The following is a 23,249-nucleotide window of genomic DNA, read 5'->3' as shown; positions in this document are numbered from 1 at the left end:
CTGACAATGGTGGGAAATATGTGAATTAGTCTTTCAAAGATTTTTGAACTGAGCATGGTTTACAACATCAGTTCACAATTCCCCATATCCCTTAGCAAAATGGGATTACAGAAAGAAAGAATAGGACATTACGAGAGATGGCCAATTGTATGATACGCTCTCGAGCTATGAGTTCTTCATTTTGGGCTAAGGCTAGTAATTGTGCCAACTATATTGAAAATCGGATGCCTCACAAGGCATTGAGATATTTGACTTTTGATTAGGCTTGGACTCATGTCAAGCTCATTGTTTCTACATTCTGTATTTTTTGTAGTGAGGCTAGGGCATTTATTCCAGATGCTCAATGGAAAGCCATGGAGAGGAAGATCCAATCACTCATCTTTGTTGGCTACTATGAGTATGTGAAGGCATACATGTTTGATCTTGATTCTATAGATGTCTTGTTTCAGTGAGACATCTAGTTTGATGAGCATTATCCTTAGATGGAGCCTCCACACTAGCTCCATCTCCTTGCATCCACTTATCAGCTCCATGCACCCACTTGAATTCCTTTTTATTTCCTCTCATTGTCTCAGTCATATCATTACAAATAGAACTGAAATTCCTTATAAACTTTTGGTAAAAACTATCCAAACCATGAAATGATCTTACCTCACCCACATTCTCAGGTATAGGCCATTCCAAAATTTCTTTAACCTTCTCAGGATCCATCTTCAAACCATCAATTGAAATCACAAATCTTAAATATACAATCTCTTCTTGCATAAAATAACACTTCTTTAGATTAATCATCAACTTCTCCTCTTTCAATCTCTACAATACTTGTCTAACATGCTCAATATATTCTTCATTAGTCTTACTAAATATCAGAATATCATCGAAATAAAAAATCACAAACTTACCCAAGAATCTTTTTAGGCCTTCATTCATTAATCTTATGAAAGTACTCGGTGTATTAGCCAAACCAAAAGACATAACCAACCATTCATACAAACCATCTTTTGTCTTGAAAGTAGTCTTCCACTCATCACCTTCTCTAATTTTGATATGATATAGCCACTCTTCAAATCAATCTTGGTAAAATACTTTTCTCCACTCAAACAATCCATTATGTCATCCATCCTCAACATAGGAAACCTATATTTCACTATGATCTTGTTAATAGCTCTACAATCACTACATGTTCTCCATTCTCCATTCTTCTTAGGTGCTAATACAATAGGTACAACACATGGACTCAAGCTTTATTTGATCAAATCTTTCTACAACAACTCATGCACTTGTTTGTTAAGTTCTTCATTCTCTATAGGTGTCAATCTATATGGTGCTTTGTTCAAAAAACTAGCTCTAGGAATCAGATCCATACAATGACTTATACTTATCATTTTAGATAAACCATCAAGTATATCTTCTACAACAATATCCTTGTATTCATTTAGCAAATTTTCAATTTCTACTGGTACTCGACTTCTGTCAGTTTTTGCTACTTGGCCACCATTGTTTTCTATCACTTGGTTGCTACTGGCACAACTTGGCTTTCTAGGAATTATAGCAAAACATACTTGGTTCTTCTTCATTTCATTTATAAATTGTTTCCCATTAACTATGCAAATTCTCACAGTAGTACAATTAACCTCATCTGGACTTTCAATCAAAGGCAACAATATTTTCTTTTTCCCATTCACCTAAAGGGTATATTGATTTAATCTTCCATCATGTATAGCATATCTATCATATTGCCAAGGTCTACCCAAAAAAATATGACAATAATCCATAGGCATAATATCGCACAAAACTTCATCAAAATAATGTCCAATCTTGAACTTCACAATACATTGCTCACTTGCCAATATCTTATGCTCATCCTTGATCCATGACACATGATAGGTTTTAGGATGCTTCAGCCTCTGCAACTGCAACTTTGTAACCAGCTCTTCTGATGCCAAAATTTTAGGACTTCCACTGTCAATGATTACCTTACAACATTTTCCAACCAACTTACATCTAGTTTTGAAAAGACTTCTCCTAAGGACAAGTTCCTTATCACTTCCATTATTACATAAGGTTCTTCTCACCATTATATTTTCTCAAGCCTCAGGTCCACTTGGTGAACCCTCACTACCTCCTTGAATCACAACATTTCTATTACCTTGTCCACCTCAGAGGATCTACATTCAAAGGATCTATGCCCTTCTTTACCACATCTGAAATAATTACCATGAAAACTACCTCTAGAATAAGAATTACCTCTTCCTTAGTAAGAACCAGTACCTCCTCGGTAAGAATGACCACCTTTCCATTTAGTCTTTCCTTTATCATCATTATTCCATTCAGATTTCCCTTATCTTGTACAAAACTATTAGATCTACCACCTTCTCCATAAGATCTAACTTAGCCTATCTAATATTTACCACCTCTACCTCTTTGTCTTTGCTCATGCTTCTTTGTCAAGATCTCCTCAACTTTCAAAGCATATTGATATGCTTCCTCCACACTTTCCAATTTCACAAAACTTATCTCATCTTGAATCCCAGATCTCAATCCATTTATCTACATTGCAATTTTCTCAACATTATCATCCACATGTCTAGATCTTATGTCCAATCTATAGAATTCCTCAGTATACTCCTTCGCAGTTATGTCCCTTTGCCTCAAAATTTGCATCTTTCTCAACAAGCTAACTTGGTAATCAATAGAAAGGAATTTTATCTTCACCTTGTTCACCATCTTTGTCCAAGTCTTGATCTTTTCCTTTCCTCTCCTTTGTTTATCAGTTTGCAAATGCTCCCACCATAGTGAGGCATGTCCTTTCAATCTTGTAACTAGAATCTTCACTATCCTATTATCAGGAGTGTTTACATAGTCAAAGAGCTTCTCCTTTTCATAGATCCAATCTAACACAACATTGGTATCCAATTTTCCATCATAGGGAACAACTTCTACAACATGCTTTGAATTTTCCCTAGACAATACTCTCAACAACCTTGCCTCATCTTGATCTTCTTCAAGTTTTAGATTAGGGTTTGGTGCTACTGCTTCATCATTACTTACATCATCAAGATGTGTTCCTCTCCTTTGGGTGATCTCTACAATATCTAATCTAGCTACAATTTATCTCAATGTGGCCAATATTAAATTATCAACATTTCCTCTACCTTGAATCATTTTTAAATTAGGTTCCTACGAGATTTTAATCCTCTGCAAGTTTTAGGTCAAATCCTCAGATCTTCTACCCCACAAACAAATTCACTTAGGGTTCTACACAATCCAATCTCCACAAAGACAAACCTTTGCTCTAATACCACCTGACATATGGAGGGATGAAGAACTAGGGCCAAAGGCTCATCCAACTATTCACACCACCTGCACAGAGTCAACAGAGTGAAAATAATGACGAATACAAAATACATGGGAGAGAGAGGAAATAAAAGCCTTCATTCATATATTCATCCAAAGATCAATTACATGCCCATCTATAAGGCCTTCTAGGTTACAACCACATATCAATTCATTTACAATCTTTGATGATCAAACTTCACATTCTGCTTCTTCTTCTTCTTCTTCTTCTCTCTCTCTCTCTCTCTCTCTCTCTCTCTCTCTCTCTCTCTCTCTCTCTCTCTCTCTCTCTCTCTCACGCGCAGTTACCCCTTAAGACTCTAACCAAAGTCTCTTAAGTACATGCATGACCACAAGTTGACCTATTGCAAATACAACTAAGTAAAATCTCATATTAAATCCTAGGCTAAGCCACAAGTTGGCTCGTAGAAAATATCTAACAATAAATTAAATGCAAAGGTTGGCCTCAATAGGAAACCATACAAAAATAACTCAAAAAAAAAAGATTACACAACATACTAACACTTGACATCCAAACATCCAAACAAACTCGGCAACCACATGAACTCAACATCCATAGGATGACTCGGCAACCAAAGAACACTTGACAACCAGAGACACTCGGTAGAAACTGAGAACTTGAAATTAACCAAGAAGCTTGGCGTCCACTAAATGCTTGACAACCATTAAGAACTCAACAATGCAAGACATTTCAATTCGACAAAAACTAAGGAAGCTGAAAACATGCAGGATAGTAGTGGAACCGAGGATGCTCTTGCTTTAGAATATTAGCTAATTCAACACCTAAATCAATCAAATGACTGTTAAGAGCATTAAATTTTAAAATAAACTCATCCATAGATTTGAAGTACGTATATCTGAGATCTTCAAGTTGATCCTACAATTGTATTTTGTGGGATTCATCCACACTATCATAAGTAGTTTACAAAATTGTCCATACTTCATGAGATTTAGAACAATTTACAATTAAAACATATGAATCATGAATAATTGAAATTCCAATCAAACCTAAAACTTCTTTGTTTTTAGTTTTCCAAGCATCTTTTTCATCTTGGGTGGTGGTTGCCACAGGGTCAACAAAAGCATCAGTTGTAACATCTAACATGTGTTCAAAATGGAAAATAAAGCAAATATGTGGTTTCCATGAATGATAATTAGAACTGTTAAGTTTAATTTCTAGAATTGAAATTGACTTGATCAAAGAAACAAGATAATCTCCCTTTAATTAAAAGAACAATTAAAGATTAATATAATTGAATTAAAAAACTCCCATTACATAAATATATATAAGTAAAAAAATTCTATAATCAATTAAAGCTTTAAAAAAATTCAAAATTTGATAAAGAAATTATAAAATTAATTCTATTTAAATATATTTGATCTCATATAAGCTTTTTTCCTTTTACAATGACTGTCAAATTTGTATTGAATTATTATTATTAAACAAAATTAAAGATTTTATTATAATTTGTAAAAAAGAAGGCTTTATTTTCAAATTATGAAAAACAAATTAAAATAAGTTTAAAATGTTGAAAAAAAAAACTTGCCTTTATACATATTGATATTTAAAAGTTTTATAAAATGAATCTATGTTTCTAAAAAACCTTGGCTAATTATAAAATAAATGACCTTGGCTTAAAAAAAGTCAAGTTATATAAAAAGAATATGATCTCATAAATGTTAAGAGGAAAAGAAGAGAACCAAGTGGGATAATGTTAAAAGGAGAATATAAAAGTGGAGGAGGTTTGAAAAACTAAAATTAGACTTGACGAAATAATGGAGTGATTAAAGTAATGCAAAGAATGGAATCTAATTATAGTTAGTGCAAGGAGAAAGGAAACATTAATCAAGAGATTATTATGATGGATGAATGACCACTATTAAGGAAGATAATGGACATTACAAAGAAAAACTAGAAAAGTGGATATGAATTAACATATGAACACCTAAGATAGAACATACAAAGTTTATGAATTAACATATGAAGATTGGGATGTGTAGGAAAGAGAATGCACAATGACAAGAGGAGTACATGATAGGAGAATGCACAACAACTAGAGAATGCACAACAAAATATATGCCATAAACATCTTTCAAATAGAAGATAATGGAACACAAAGAGATGGAGAGAGAAATGATCTCAAGAATGATAGAGTAAATAGAGGTATCAAACAAAAATATGTTGAAGTAGAGCTGAGAATGGGAGAATAGTGTAATAGCTCTTGATCGGGTCCATTATGCTTGATCTCGTTATATCAAGTTGTAATGTTCATAATAAGCATTAGTTTATCAAATGATATTTATTTCTTTGTATTTATGATTGAAAGATAAAAGTGTTATTCTTATAATATCATATAAGAATATATTTAATAGTCATTTATAATGATGTTAAGAAATACCTTAAAACTCATTAATGAGATTGATATTGAACATTAACCCTAAAATGATAGATTCATATATCTAGTATCTACTCAATTATAATGTATATGTTAAAGATCTTTATATCTTCATTGGCTTACATCATCATACTCATAAGGTATGTCAGCATGGGTATGTTTAGGGTCAAATCGAAGGAATGCCTTGGGTTATGTTCCTTATCATATCGTTGATGCCCAATGTTTATACTATGTTCGATCAAGGATTTGCTTGTTATGTCATGGAATCCACTGGCCCACCTAGTATGTGAATAGTTTCACATAATATATTGCTAGCATGGTTATGCATGGGCTCAGATATGCATGGACTTTATGGCATAGTGTTGACCAATAGTGATCTTTTGTATGATTTCATTACCCACAGTTTTCCATTCATGTTGATATTCATATTCTTTTTATTTATGCCAGATTAGTTGATATAGCATAAACTAGTCTTTTTCTTCCATCGTGGAATCCATGCAGGACACATTGACAAGTCTGTGGATTATATTTTCAAGGAGAAGGTAAATATGCTTTGACTATATTTGGTGTCTTTCATATGCATGGGTATGACCATTTATATCTATTCCCCCCACTAATGAAGGGATATGTATACCTAAGTAAATGGGTCATGACCCCTAGGACATTATTTGTTGAATGGACTGACCTTGTCCAAGTAATTTTGGATTACTATATAATTCATTTACAAACTTATAAATGATTATGTATAATAAATAGATTTTATATATCAATGGTGGATTGATAATAATTAAATAGGCTACTTATAGCTATGCATTATTCTTGTTTATTTTTATTTTTTATTTTTATAAATGATATTTTATATCTTGATAATAATAATTTATTTAATTAATAATTGTAATATTCAATCATTTAGTCAATTGTTAATAAATATATTTATTTTCAAGCTCTAGGATTAGGATATTACAAAGAGTGGTCTAATAGAGTAAGAAAAGCTCAAACAAAAACAAAATCTACAAACAAAGGCACAAAGAAGAAATAAAGGATACAACATATATTATTTTAAAGTTTGAATTAAAATTGATTTTGGTCAAGAAAGTAATTTTTTTTTAATAGAGATTTATTACATACTTACAAAGAATTGATATTAGTCTATTACAAACCTTTAAGGTCAAGTCTCTATTCTTATTTTTAACGAACACAAAAAGCTAGACTTTTCAAGATTTGAATTATACTCTAAATAGTATAAGCATATTAACTCTTTCGAAAGTAGATAAGAAAATTTGATAAAGATATTTTATAGATATGAACTGGTAATCTGTAAGGTTAGAGGTTAGTAATAGAGTAATATTTTGAAACCTGCAATAGCAATTTTTAGTATAATAACAAGAAGATATTTTATGACAAAACACCTACCATAATAGATCTAAGTTCCTCTTGTTTTGGTGGCTAGCCTTCCAAAAAAAGAGGGAAAAAAATGAAAGAAGATAAACCTCTAGTAGAAAGCCTTCCAAAGGGGGTTAGGTATAAAGTAATAGATAAAACAATAAAATTTGCACACACAAAGAGTTCAAATGAGCTAAATCCACAAAAAATTTATTCTCTAAAAAAAATGTCTCCAAATAAGGTGAGCTCCAATGAATGACAATCTTCAACACTAAAAATCAAAAAAAGGATTAGTAACCAAGCTTTGATGCAATGTAAGAAAAGAAAATGAGAGCAAGGAAAATGAAATAAATCCAAGTTAGTTGAGTGATAAGAAATGTTACCATGAAATAAACAACTTCCAAGAGCATACACTAAAGTGGAGCAATAAGGAGATAGAGGATTTAAATGGGGAAAACAAAGAAAACCCATTGTGATTATTACAAATGAAGGAAAAATCCTAGAGAGAGAGAGAGAGAGAGAGAGAGAGAGAGAGAGAGAGGTGGAGCAAAATGGCTCATTACAATAACATCAATGTGATGTGTAAAGAAGAATGCAAAAGAAACATCTCTTTTATGTAGAAAAGAAAGGAGTTTCCCTCCAATTTATATGAATGCCACATTCATAATAAGTGTGTGTAGAGTGTCAAGATCATCTTAAGGAGGAAAAACTAATTTCCTTTATAAAATGAATTATATAATGAGTTGTCCTCACATGTGGACTAGAGGACAAGTAAATGACATGTCCTCCACATGTGTACAAGAGGAAAAGATACATGTATGGATCCTTGAAATATCCAAAATTAAATACATCCAAGGAAAGATTAATATTTCTAACAAAAACCAAAAAGCATGTTGTTCTGGTCAATGAGGCTCCTATTGGGTTCTTTTCTATGGGTATAGGCTTAAGACAAGGGGACCCCTTATCCACCTACCTTTTTATTTTTGGTTGAGGTTTTTGGTAGGAGTCTTTCCACACTCAATGATGGACAAGCTCTCAAATATATTAAAGATGTTCCTACCCTTCTCTCCTCTACTTACCAACAATTTGTGGATGACACTGTCATGTTTATGGTAGCCCAGAAGAGGGAAGCTAAAAGGTGGAAGACTCTTCTAAATGATTATGCTACTGTTTTAGGATAGAAAATTAATCTTAAAAAAAGTTACAAGCTATTTCTTTTAATACCAATATTGCTTTGCAAGCTAAGATATCGAGTATCCTAAATTGTCACATATCCTCTACTCTAGGCATCTACCTTGGTCTCCATTTTGGTCCTAATAATCCTTCCTTACCCTTTTGGAAAAATATTGTTGAGAGATTCTAGAAAAAAGCTTTCTAGTCGAAAAGGAAAACTACTCAATCAAGGGAGAAAACTTCAACTCCTTAAGGTCTACCTCCAAAGCATCCCCGCTTACTTTATGTCTATGGAAGTTATGCCAATAAAAGTTTTTGAATCCTTGAAATAAATGCAAAATTATATTTTTGTATATTGGTACTGAGGACAAAAGAAAAATGTCTTTGGGTAAATGGGAAATGGTTTGTAAACCCTTATCTCAAGGTGGTGTCATAATAATAACTCAAGGAAATGAATAGAGCCCTCATTTCTAAGATACGTTGGTAGTTTACTAACGGGAAACAAAAAATGGGATAAAATATTGTAGGCCATGTATATGCCCTAATCCCCTACTTGGTTCTATCTTGGAGAAAAACAACGTTACTAGTTGTTTGTTCCTCTAGAAAGATATAAACAAAACTAAAAATATCCTAAGAAAGGGAAGTAGAAAAATCATAGGTAATGGTACCAATTCCATTTTTTGGTCAGAGATGTGGAAAAATATAGATAGTTAAAGGATGTCTTTATTAATAGCCTGATGCAAGACTATTTAAAAATAACTTTAGGAGAGAAAGTTGGAGACTATTTGATCTAGGAAGAGGGAAGAACTAGTTGGATGGAACTAATTAATCTTTGGGAATGACATGAGGAAATTAGGATAGTATCTAATGTTAGTAAATTGGAAGTTGATGAATTGACTATCTTACTTTCAAGTCCCCAGCTCTTCATTTCCACCTTTGAAGATATATGCATTTGGAGATATTCTAGTAATGGCTCCTCTATTAAAATTTGACCTACCACTCCCAAATTTTACATGAGGAAAGGGACCCTAAGTGGAATATTAACTAGATTCCTAATATCTCCCTAAAATCAACTACTTCTAGTGGGTTGTGATCCATGAAAAAATTCTCACCCTTGACAACCTCTCTAATGTGGGTTCTACCTACCCAATAGATCCGTTTTATGTGAAAATGAAGAAGAAAATATAGACAACCTTTTTTGAACTTCTCCTTTTCCTTTGAAATATAGAGTGTTTTTTTTTAATCTCTTCAATCCAAATGGGTTATGCCTAAATTCATTAAGGATTTGTTTTTCACTTCATCCTACTCTCCTTTTTCACATCCTACTATGCCAAATATTTGGCTTTAAATCCTCACTACGATTGCTTGGAAATTGTAGAAAGAAAGGAATAATAGAACATTTAGGGAGGAGAGTAAATTTGCTATTGATTTTTTTCACATTGTTAAGAGTTCGGTCAGAGATAGTGTCAATGCTACTTCTTTCCCTAAATACACTAATTTCCGCTCCCTTTGTGAAACCAAAATCAAACAAAATTGGCATATCAATCAGAACCTCACTAATCTAATTTGGTGGGGGGTGAACCAGTTATCCAAGGTCTAGATGTATAAATAAAACTTTTCACAACTTAGTGAACCCATAAAACATTTATACTCATGCATGCTTCCATAAGATTATGCATTCACTTAAAAACTTGTAGGTTACTGTCAAATCAACTTAAAAAAATGTAAAGCATAAAACATAGCAGATTCATCAACACACTTGACACAATGATTTATGTGGAAACCTAATTTGGGAAAAACCACTAGTAACATGCTACTCTTTTTCACTCTTCTAAAGTGATACCCTATGAAAGTCCAACCCTATTAAAGGCTACAATACACACTATTAAATGTGACCCTGTTAAAGGATTTCAATCACCCTATTAGAAGTGAGCCTTGTTAGAGGACTTTAGGCCATTCACTTTGAATTCCACCTAGTTAAAGGATTTATAAATGACTATTAGATCAACCTTAATCCAAAGGATTTACCCTAGACTGATACAATTGCTAGAGAGTAATAGTAGAGCTTTGAACTTACAACTTCTCTTGCAGATTACAGATCTTTGTTTAGTCCTCAATTCTGATAGCTTGTTCGCCCTTCACACATTCATCTCCCTAAGCCTTCTTTCTTAACATGCCATTGAAGACTCTTCTTTTAGGATACTTGATGAAGAAAAACCCTTACCTCCTTCTCTTCCTTAGGTTTTCACACATCACAACTTTGCTTCATGACCAGACATTCCTATAAATAAGAAATTTAGAATTTTTTTGCTCATTCTCCATTGTCCAAATTAGGGTTCGGATGGATTAAGTAGGATATCTCATATCTCTTCTAGAAACTTCTCCTAGAATCCTATTTTAATTTTCCTAAAAATGGTTTACCTCAAATTCTATACCACCGGCTCATCATCCTTATCTTCCACCTTGTTCACAAAATTCAAGAAAACAAACTTGTTGGCTTAGATTCAGCGAATCTTTGATCTTTAAAATAATGCAGTAACTCAGCATTATCAACCTTTTGATGCTTGACACATACTGTGTTACTTGGCATCAACTTATAAAATCATTCAACATCAACTAAAGTTTACTAATGCTTGACTTCCACTAGAATTTTCTTTCACTCGACTCCAACTAACTTTCTACTTGGCTTGCACTACCTTTGCTCGACACCTACTATCCATGCAATCAAGCTTGGTAGACAAACTTTGTGTAACTTGTTCTTCTAAAATTTCTTAGTGTAGCCAACATTTGTAACCTTAAGTAGATTATCAATACATAATGTCATGACCATCTTAACTGATCCTTATACTTCATTACATAATCATAGCTCAACCTTTCCTCTAGGTTCTTTTGTTACATCTTATTGATCAAATCCTCTTCATCAATCAACTAAGTGATAGTACTTGAATCTTATAAGTAGTTGTCTTACCAGGAAAAAGTAGGTTTGACATCATGACAAAACAATGATTGAAACACATAGTCTTCTTCAACAATCTCCTTCTTTCAATAATCTCTTTCAACAAAGATCTTTTCAATTAGATCTCAATAGGAGAAATGTTTCAAGGTTTTGCAAAAGATATTGGAATCAATTCTAATATCTATGTTGAAGGGTTGGAAATGTGATAGGGTATCAAATCCCTTTGGGAGCTAAGGAATAAAAAATTCATTTTGGAAGATGACCCAAAACTCATAGTTGATATCCTCTCTAATAGAGCTAAAAGTCTTTGGAGAATTCTCAGTTTGATGGAAGACTACAAATGTAGGTTATCTATATTTATTGAAGTCAAGATAAAATGTACTCAAAGAGAAGGGAATAATACTACAGACTTTCTTGGTAACTAGGGTTTGGGTTGCCTAGAAAGGAAACTGATTACTACAGTTAATTTCCAAAAACAACTCAAAATTATTATAATTAATGATAAAAATGGAAATGTTTAAGGTGCTAATCAAAGAAGTGAGTTCTTATTACTTCATTCTAAATATCACTAAAATATTATTTCTTTTGGCTCAAAGGAACTTTAAAATTCAAAAGGACATCACTATGACTAAAGTTTCAACTATTGTTAGGGAACATAAATGATCTAAATTTGAGAAAGTTATTACTAGAAAGAGGAGAAGAAATTTTAATTATAGTAGAATACCTAAAGTTATTTTGGTTGCCAATATCAACATTCAAAAATTCAAATTTAATGACATCATTAAAGCTTTCTCTAGATTTTCTTTTAATGAGAAGATATGAGGAGGATTTCATAGATATAAGGAAGGAAAAAAGTATGAAGAATTATGAAACATTACCAATTATTCATTACTTTCCAAATGTGCCAAAAATTCTAGTGAGAGTCATACTAGATCTACTAATATTGAGGATCTTTAATTAATAAGAAAGGCTTTATTACAACATTATTTCAATCATGAGTTTTTTAGGCTAAAATAATTGAGAGACTTCACTATTCTAAAATTTTTTCCATTCTCTATATGTAGAAAAAGAAATCCATCTATGGAAAGTATACAAAGTTCTGAAGTTTCTCAAAATGTCATTACTATGGAAGATAATCAAGCTATTTAGGAAGTGCTCTAGGAGTTGGGTAAAGTTAAAATTATGGGAGGGCTATTGAAAAAAGTTGAACAAAGGGACAATAGGGAACTGAAACAAAATCAATAGATATGGAAATATTTTTAGAATGTGGAGCGAACTAGTTTCATTGAAGCCATGAGGGGCTTCAATGAAGAACTTTCTTCAAGGTTTGCCAACTCTTGGCATAAGGGCATGGTGACTATTGACAGCATTGAGTTTATAGTTATGCTAGAGCTAATTATGGAGGCCAATGGTTTGAGATGTGAAGGTCATTGAGTCAAAAGGAAAAACTAGGGCAAGTACAACAACTATATGAAAAAATTCTTTGGCAATAATGAGAAGGCAAAATGCATAAATGTGACAAATGGGTATGACATACTTTCTTTCCCTCCTCCTTTTGCTATTATCTTCATTTACATTATGAAATATTTTATTTGCAAAGATAGGTTTGACCCTTACCATGCTTGACCCTCAGTGGTACCGGTAAATAATGGTGGTCCAAGTCGAATCAATTCTCTGATGTCATCTCCTACATGTCTAGGAGGTATATCAAAAAGGGGTCCTCTCTGGTGTATGGACTCTTCCTCGTGTTCACCCTGACCCTCTATCTATCTCGGTGGGGGACTCCTAGTCCTCTCTCTAACTTTGGGCCCGCCTCCTCCGAGTCCCTCTACTTCCACTATTGGAATCTGCTGGACTGGCTGAACTATAGGTATCACTCTCTGTTGAACTACATCGATCAGAGTCTGCAGTGCACCAATAATGTCCTGATTCAGGTTCGGTGGTGGTGGAGGTGGAGGTGGTGGTGGAGGTGGAGGTGGTCCATCCTCTTGTCCTGCTCTACCACCCCTAGTCCTACGACCTCTGCCTCGCCAGTTATGAGTAACAGGTGACATCTACACAATTAAAAGTTTGAGTTATGTTAAGAAAGCACGATGGTTTAAGGTTCCTAGTGTTGAAACTAGGCTCTGAGACCAAAATGTCATGCCCAGACTACGAGGGCAAAAACACACAACTTTTTTTTTATTTTTTAATAAATAATATTTAAAAAATTAAGCATGCTCTAAGTTGAAATGATTGAGATAACATTTTTAAGTACAGGTTCTCTACATTATGTCTTAAGATTATAAACATGAGGACGGTTACATCCATAATATCAAAAAAGAATAAATCAAAATCAAAGTAACTTCCATTATTTAAAACTTTTACTAACCAAAATTAAATTTACTAATTACATTACAAGATTGGAAACCTTCCAAAATAAATATCCATTACTAATGTTAAAGAAAGAGGTAAGGCATTAAAGGGATAAAGTTTTATGGGTGAAATAAAGGATATTAGATTATATTTTAAGGACCATTATAAGTTAACTTAGTTAATCATAATTACTTTATTGATTATTCATTAAATTTGAAAGAAAGAATCAAAATAGAATATTCTCTATTCAACAAGAAAATAAAGTATTCCTCCATACATTTTCTAGCATCCTGTAGGTGGGTGTTTTGGAATTTTTTTTTTTTTCTTAAGGATGGTATGAAAAGTATATTTGATTCTTTTTGTTAGATCAAAAATTGAAATGTTAACATATTGCTAATGTTATCTCAAGTATTAATTCTTAATGTTTCTTATGGCTTGCAAATTATTAGTGCTTCTTTAAATCTATTAGATGATTAAGATAGGATTCAATGCAATTTCTATCACCTCTAAAATGGATTGATTCAAGGATTAAATATGTTATTAGTTTCCTTTATAGGAAAATCTATAATGACTTGGTACATCCATAACCTATCAAGAGTTGAATTATTTGTTCCATTCAATAATGCAATGCTTTATCATGAGGATTTAACAATCATAAAAAAAAAAAGAAAACTGCATGCATAATCATAGTTTTTCGTTCCATCATATATGAAAGCTTGGAAAATTTATCAAATTTGACATCATTGATTCCTTCCTATTTGGTTTCCTACTCCAATAGTCTAAGTTCCTCATGATAAGATATTACAATTGATAATGTGAGTTATTCATTTGACTAAGTAAAGTTTAGGGTGATAATTCATATAACAATCAACATAAAACTTAATACAGCCGATAAGCAATCCATGGCAAGGTTAAAGATAACTAACTGATTTATGCTTTAAAATTTAAGGAGATACATAATCTCTTAGACCAATTGATTCGTTCATAAGGAGATTTAACAAGGAAGAGATAATTTGAGTTCTCAATGTAGGGATCCTGATTCATCTAATACTTATACATCAACTTGGAATCCATTCAATCAAATAGTTCTTCCCTAACAATTTAAAAACTTTAAATATCATAATTCATAACATTATCCGTTATTTTTAATTATTTATTTTTAATGTGCAACCATATTAAATTTAATACACAATTTAAATCACATGATAACCAAATATGCTCAACACCAATTTTATTGGTAAACCTGATTCAAAGGCTCAGCCAAGAAAGAATCAGGAAGAAAACCCAAGTTCATTGCCATATACAATAAGGTTTAAAATAAAAATTTACAATAGGATCTCAATCCCAAATTTCAACAATTTTATCAAATTTTCTTCATGATCAAATCAAGGAGTTTGTAATGTTTTCTGAATCTCATTTCAAGAACCATGGAGGAAACCAATAACTAATCGGGTGACAACCAAGTAGAACCAAAAGAAAATCAAACATGCATAATCATACATGGTTTACATAGTAGGATTCACAATGAATCAAGACTAGGGAAAGGTGGATTCTTCCAACTGGAGAAGTCAAGCACAACACCAATTCAGATGCCCAATCGGGGCCAATAACCAAGAACTTCCGTTCTTCCATTTAAACTTGCCATACTCATACCAGGTTTGTGCTGACGAGTAAGGGCCCATAACACCCTACCCTTTATCCCTCTTCTCATCCTGAGAAGAGACTCTACACAGGTTGGAGTCCAACTAAATAGACCTTTCCCAAAATTGGTCACTTCTGCCCTCTCCAAGGGTGAGTAATACCAAAACACCCATGTAAGGAAAACTCAAAAAAAATGCAAACATAAACAAGGAAGGAAAACAACCAAAAAGACATGGTTTTCAAATCTTCCCACATACCCACAACCATACAACAGTGAAGCAACAACAAGATAACATGAACATGAAACCAAACATAAAATCTGAATAAGGGAGATGAGAATTTCCTACCTTCACAAAGAGGTAATGGCACTGAACCAGTTTGAGTAGAGTATCCCTCCTTCCTTCAAGCTTCAAGAAATCCTCTCTAAAATGTAGAGATTGGGTAACCAAAAAAAAAACTAGTCCAAGGAAGGCCTCCAAATAAGCCTCCAACTCAACCACCCAAAAGGAGCAATAACTATTTCACCCACTAGCCACCCTAGAAACTCCCAACTAAACCTACACTATGGTTAAACCCCAAGTGGAGATGGGGTAAGACAACTCATGACAACCACTTGCAATTTTCGCACAAAGGCAAAAAGGGACTTTTTGAGTGCCCTCAAAAGTCAAAGCTAGGGGCTTAGGGGTTGGAAAAGACCCCTAACCCATACCCATACCCTTTGGTTAGAATAAAAACATGTTAAAAGCCTTAGGAAAGAGGTTTAGAGACAAAATAAAATCTAGGAATAAAATAGGTCCATCTAACTACTCTATCTTGCAATTTAAGCACTAATCCGAAATAAGGGATGACTAACCTTGATTAAGAACCTAATAGAAAACTGACACTAACTTAAACCAACTTGGTCCCAAGGTTAAACACTTAACCCCACACAACACACCGAAGCACATAAACATTTTTACAAGTGTCAAGCGACACTGAAAGAACATAATGACGAACATTAACATTCACTGAACAAGGAAGATGCATACATACATCTCACAATACAAGTACGTGAATTATGAACAATAAGGTTTCCAAAATTTAGCACATGGAGATCAGTTATGTTCCTCTGTAGGGTTTCTTGGCTAAATATCTGCACACTCATTGCACACATCAGTAGTCCTGTAAAATCACATGTTCATAAATGTATACGTATTCAGAATTCACATAAATTAAAACATACATCAATAAGGTTTTATTCATCCTACTTAATTCTTAACCATTTAAAATATCTTAAATCAAAGCCTCAATCCTACTTTTACCGAGTTCATCAACATACATATACATGAAACATTAAATGACAATCATCAAATATATCTGAAAATAACATCACACAACATGAAATAATAAAATATGTTCTAAGCATCAGATAATGTCTTGACATCTCGAGTCATGAATATCAAAAAAAATAATAGTAATGCATCGCTATGCTACGATGGGTCGGGGTGAGGCCTCACATCCTCCCCCACTAGGCATGAACTTCGTCTTGGAGTTCATAAAAAAGGTATAGGTACTTAGATCATATCTGCGCTGCATCCTCCCATGAAGCGATGACCTCATCGTAACAATCCCATTGGACCCTAACCTAGTCCAGCTCTCGCCCTCGAAGTGCTAGCGTCCGTCAGGCAATAATGCAGATAGGCTCCAGTGCTAGCTGTCCGTCTGACTCCACCTATAAAGCATCCCAATCTATAATATGAGACTCATCATAAATGTATCCTCTAAGTACTGAAATATGAAATACATCGTGGATGCATGACAGGCTAGGTGGCAAAGGTAAACGGTATGCAACAGGTCCTCTCCTCTCAAGGATCTCAAATGGCCCAACAAATCGGGGTGCCAACTTAGAGCCCTTTCTGAATCGAATCAGACTATTGTGTGGTCGTACCCTCAGGAAAACTCTATCACCAACCTGATACTCTCGATCTGTCCTCTTCGCATCTGCATACTTCTTCTACCTATCCTGTGCCTTTTTCAGGTGTTGTCTAATCAGGGTCACCTGCTGCTCCATCTCCTTCACTAACTAGGGCCCAATAGATACTCGATCCTCGATCCTATCCCAACTCAAGGGTGTCCTGCATGGTCTCCCATACAAAGCCTCATACGGTGACATACCTATGGAAGAATGATGCCCATTGTTGTAGGCAAACTCAACAAGATGAAGGTATTCCTCCCATTTGACCTGATGGTCCATCACGTACATATGCAGCATGTCCTCCAAAATCTGATTCACTCACTCGGTCTGGCCATCGGTCTGAGGATGGTATGCTGGACTAAAATTGAGCCTGGTGCCCAAAGCCAACTACAACTCTCTCCAAAATGAAGAAGTGAACAAAGAGTCTCTATCAGAGATGATCTTACAGGGGACACCATGAAGTCTAACAATGTCCCGCAAGAACACCTGAGCTATGTCTCGTGCTGTGAATGTAGTATGCACAGGTGAAAAATGGGAAACCTTGGTCAAGGTGTCAACTATCACCAAAATGGCATCATGGCAACGAGATGACATAGGAAGACCAACAATAAAATCCATAGATATAGTGTCCCATTTCCACACTATAATCTCATGTGGCTGGAGAAGTCCGCCAGGATGACGGTGCTCCGCCTTCACCCTCTGGCACTCGAGGCATCTCGCAACTATGCTAGCAATCTACACTCTCATGCCTGGCCAATGATACAACTGCCTCAAATCTGCATGTAACTTCTTAACACCAGGGTGCACTGCATAAGGTTCTCTGTGAGCCTCAAGTACAATGAGCTCACGCAAACCCCCAATAGAAGGTACATACATACGTCCCCTAAGATGCAAAAGTCCATCAGACTCCAAGGAATATTCTGCAAACTTCCCTTCCAAAGGTCTCTGAGAATGTACTAACTGACTAACTTCTGCATAAAGCTCATCAGCTGATAAGTGCTGCAAAATCAGCCCTCTCAAGTCAGTGCAAGTAGTCACAGATGAAAGCTCATGGTGCCTTCTACTTAAGGCATCTGCAACCACATTCTCCTTTCCCTTGATGTAATGAACATCAAAATCATACTCACATAGGAACTCCATCCACCTTCTTTGCCTAGCATTAAGCTTCGGCTGAGAAAATATGTACTGCAAGCTCTGGTGATCGGAATGAAGCTTGAGTCTATGAACCAGAAGAAAATGTCGCCATCTCTCCAAGGCATGAACCACTACCGCTAGTTCTAGGTCATGAGTAGGATAATTGAGTTCATGAGTCTTCAACTTCCTAGACTCAAAGGAAATAGGTCGTCCTTCCTACATAAGGACTGCTCCTAAACCATCTAAAGAAGCATCAGTGCACACCACAAAATTTACAACAGGATCTGGTACTGCAAGAATTGGTGCACTCGCGAGGGCTCTCTTGAGCTCTTCAAAAGCTCTACCACACTTCTCCATCCACTCGTACTTCTTCCCCTTCCTCTAAAGACAAGTGATGGGGTGTGCCAATCTAGAGAATCCTGAAATGAAGCGTCAGTAATAACTTGCTAGCCCCATAAAGCTCCTCACTTCGGCAACACTGGTGGGCGGTGGCCAATCCATGATAGCCCTGATCTTTGATGGGTCTATTGAGACACCATCACCTGATATGACATGACCCAAATAATGTATCTCGAGTCTGAAGAATGCACACTTTGACAAGCTACCAAACAACTGATTCTCTCTCAGCCTTTGCAATACCTGTCTCAGGTGCTCTTCATGCTCTCTCTCATTATGAGAATAAATCAGAATGTCATCAAGAAACACAACCACAAACTTATCCAAAAAGGTACAAAATACTCCATTCATGAGGCTCATGAATACAGCTGGAGCATTCGTAAGGCCGAAAGGTACCACGATGAACTCATAGTGGCCATACCTAGTACGAAAAGCTGTCTTGGGGATATTACTATCCACAATCCTCAACTGATGGTAACCCGACTTTAGGTCAATCTTTGAAAATACTCGGGCACCCTGCAACTGATCAAAGAGATCATCAATTCTAGGAAGAGGGTATCGGTTCTTGATGGTTACTTTGTTCAATTGCCGATAATCAATACACAACCTTAGTGATCAATCCTTCTTCTTGACGAAGATCACCAGTGCACCCCAAGGTGACACACTACATTGAATATGCCCCTTCTCCAAGAGTTCCTCCAACTGAGCCTTTAGCTCACTAAGCTCATGAGTAGTCATCCTATATGGTGCTCTTGAAACTGGCTCAGCTCCTGGTACTAGGTCTATGTGAAAATCCACTGCTCGCGGTGGAGGCATACCAGGAAGCTCTTAAGGAAACACATCTGCAAACTCTTGAAGGATTGGAAAATCATCAAGGGATGGCTCCCTTTCTGAATCTTCCTCTTAGTCACTGATAGTGATAGCAAACAACTGACAACCCTTTCGCATGCACTGTCTAAGCTGCATAGCGGAAATCATACGAAGGGACATGAGCCTCTTCACTCCGAAGATCTCCCTAGAGATACCATCATGATCCACACATTCCACCTTCTTCTATTGACAATCCACCTTGGTGCTGTGGGCACAAAGCCAATCCATGCCAAGGAAAACGTCATAAGAACCTAGAGGGGTAATGCGTAGGTCAGTCTTAGTGGACATGTCTCCCATCTGCATCTGGAAACTCCGCACCATGGAACTAACTGACACTTTGGCTCCTAAGGCTAACTCTACCTCCCAACTAACATCCTGTCTAACTACCACTAGCCCGCAATGCTCCACCACAAATGGAGATATAAAAGAGTCAGTAGCCTCGAAATCAAATAAAACTGCAACCATATGGCCCTGTATAATACCTGTAGCCTCGATAACTGTGGCCTGATGCTCAGCCTGGCGGTTGTCAACCACTGCAAAAACTCTATGGGATCTACCCATGTCACCAACTGTCGGCTCTGAAAAAACCTTGCTCTGACCACTAGATGCCTGTCCCTGCGGACACTCCCTAGCTATTTGACCCATGCCACCACAAGTGTAGCATGGTTCATGAGAATAAGATCATGCACCTTGTGACCTAGACTGCTATGGGCCTCCTGATCTGCTAGATTTGCTGAATCCTCCCCTAGAAGACTGCTGAGTCTTCACTGACTGAGACTGTGGGACTTGTACTTTTTTCTCCTACCTAGGACCCTGTGACTGCCACTGCTTGGGCTTAGATCCCTAATAACCCTGAGAAGGTTTCTTCTATTCCTGCTGGGGTTTTGGCTGCTAAGACTGTTGGCCCCTAGAGGACCATGCTGTATAGTTCTGATTCCCTTTCCAAGGGGGTTTCTGCTGGAAGGAGTTTTGGTTCTGAGGCCGATCCCGTGACTCCTGCCTACCTCGAGTATCCTTAGCAACTAGTGCTATCTCCACTACCTGTCTGAAGGTGGTAGGGAAAGCCATCCTAACTGGGCCCTGAAGAGAGAAATTTAGACCCATGATAAAGTGATGCACCTGTAGTTTCTAGTCCTTCATGTATTCCACATAGGGAAGGAGCTCAAGAAACCTACTCTCATACTGAGCCATTGTAAGGCCCCTCTGATAAAGAGAATGGAACTCCTCTATCTGTTTCTGCCAGAAATTCTTTGACAAGTACCTCTCTCAGAATCTTTCTAGGAAAGATTCCCATGTGAGGGTGGCCATCCTCACTCCACCAATGATCTCCTCCTGATGCCACCAGTTGGAGGCATCTCCTCTCAACTGATGAACTGCTAGGCGTGCTTTTAGATTACTCCCATAAGGGCGTAACCCAAAGCACCACTATAAGCTTTGTAACTATGCCTCTACTACTGAACCCTCAGTGGTACCGGTAAACAATGGTGGTCCAAGTCGAATCAATTCTCTGATGTCATCTCCTACATGTCTAGGAGGTATATCAAAAAGGGGTCCTCTCTAGTGTATGGAATCTTCCTCGTGTTCACCCTGACCCTCTATCTGTCTCGGTGGGGGACTCCTAGTCCTCTCTCTAACTTTGGGCCTGCCTCCTCCGGGTCCCTCTGCTTCCACTACTGGAATCTGCTAGACTGGCTGAACTATAGGTATCACTCTTTGTTGAACTACACCGATCAGAGTCTGGATTCCATCAATAATGTCCTGATTCAGGTTTGGTGGTGGTGGAGGTGGAGGTGGTCCATCCTCTTGTCCCGCTCTACCACACCTAGTCCTACGACCTCTGCCTTGCCAGTTACGAGTAACAGACGACATCTACACAATTAAAAGTTTAAGTTATGTTAAGAAAGCACAATGGTTTAAGGTTCCTAGTGTTGAAACTAGGCTCTGATACCAAAATGTCATGCCCAGACTACGAGGGAAAAAACACACAACTTTTTTTTTTTTTTTAATAAATAATATTTAAAAAATTAAGCATGCTCTAAGTTGAAATGATTGAGATAACATTTTTAAGTATCGGTTCTCTACATTACGTCTTCAGATTATAAACATGAGGACGATTACATCCATAATATCAAAAAAGAATAAATCAAAATCAAAGTAACTTCCATTATTTAAAACTTTTACTAACCGAAATTAAATTTACTAATTACATTACAAAATTGGAAACCTTCCAAAATAAATATCCATTTTACTTAATTTAAATTGTTTTAATTGGAAGCTAATTTTAACAATTGCTAACCAAGTCTCGGTTAAACTAACATAATTACTTATAATTATATAGTGAAACCTTACAAATCGTAAATAACTACTTACTAACTAGGACTACTAGATAATATTAACTAAATCCAATTTAATATAAATTTAATTATATAACATCTAACTAGATCAATTAAAAGCTAAACTAAAATATATATATATATATCTAAAATTTACAAACTTTAAGCAACACAACTAACTTAACATAATGAATAACTATCTAATCTTTCTATCAATTTATGACTACGTTAGAACTTTAGTAAATTAGATTAACATCACATAAACTAACACAAATCTAACTTAATTAAATTTAAAACTAACATAACCCCCTTAAAATTCTAACAAAATTTTACATCATTGAATAAAACTCAAACTAAAATAATTTAAAAAAAACATACTAACCTACACCTCACCACCTAACTCTACCTACTAACTCCCTCCCTGCCCCTACAAACATTTCTAACCCCTACCTTGGGTGAGCGCTTCCCAAGGTCAAGCACCATCCAAGCGCTGACCAAAGGCAGCGATCTGTCCTAAATTTAATGCAGGCGCAAACCAGAGAAATCGCGCCCAACTAAAACGCAAGGGACGCGTTTAAACAAGCACCCAACTTGATTTATTTAAACCCTTTTTTTTTTATGGTTTGCAGGGACGATGCGATAGGGTGATGTCATCATTATGATGACTGAGACGTACAAGAAAATTTAAAACATTACTTTATTTCCCCCCCCCCATACTGACGTTAAAGAAAGAGGTAAGGCATTAAAGGGATAAAGTTTTATGGGTGAAATAAAGGATATTAGATTATATTTTAAGGACCATTATAAGTCAACTTAGTTAATCATAATTACTTTATTGATTATTCATTAAATTTGAAAGAAAGAATTAGAATAGAATATTCTTTGTTCAACAAGAGAATAAAGTATTCCTCCATACATTTTCCAGCATCTTGTAGGTGGGTGTTTTGGAATTTTTTTTTTTTTTCGTTAAGGATGGTATGAAAAGTAGATTTAATTCTTTTTGTTAGATCAAAAATTGAAATGTTAACATATTGCTAATGTTATCCCAAATATTAATTCTTAACGTTTCTTATGGCTCGCAAATTATTAGTGCTTCTTTAAATTTATTAGATGATTAAGATAGGATTCAATGCAATTTCTATCACCTCTAAATTGGATTGATTCAAGGATTAAATACATTATTAGTTTCCTTTATAGGCAAATATATAATGACTTGGTACATCCATAACCTATCAAGAGTTGAATTATTCGTTCCATTCAATAATGCAATGCTTTATCATGAGGGTCTAACAATCATAAAA

The 23,249-nt window shown here is 35.4% G+C and overlaps 1 protein-coding gene across 1 annotated transcript in view; it reads right to left on the bottom strand.

Moving 5' to 3' along the window:
- Window positions 1–23,249, bottom strand: part of LOC149527953 (uncharacterized) — a 55,449-nt gene that overhangs the window by 5,775 nt on the left and 26,425 nt on the right. The window contains exons 2-3 of the mRNA XM_089811219.1: window positions 22,399–22,461; window positions 21,341–21,484 (exon numbers count right to left, since the gene is read on the bottom strand). Coding sequence (XP_089667345.1) covers window positions 21,341–21,484; window positions 22,399–22,461 — 207 coding nt within the window. The remainder of the gene's footprint in view (window positions 1–21,340; window positions 21,485–22,398; window positions 22,462–23,249) is intronic.

This window comes from Cupressus sempervirens, chromosome 11 (assembly GCF_028749045.1).
Source record: "Cupressus sempervirens isolate cs-2001-9-10 chromosome 11, ASM2874904v1, whole genome shotgun sequence".
Classification (NCBI taxonomy): Eukaryota; Viridiplantae; Streptophyta; class Pinopsida; order Cupressales; family Cupressaceae; genus Cupressus; species Cupressus sempervirens.
Note: the sequence above shows the minus strand (reverse complement) of the source record. Positions and strands in the feature narration are given on the sequence as shown.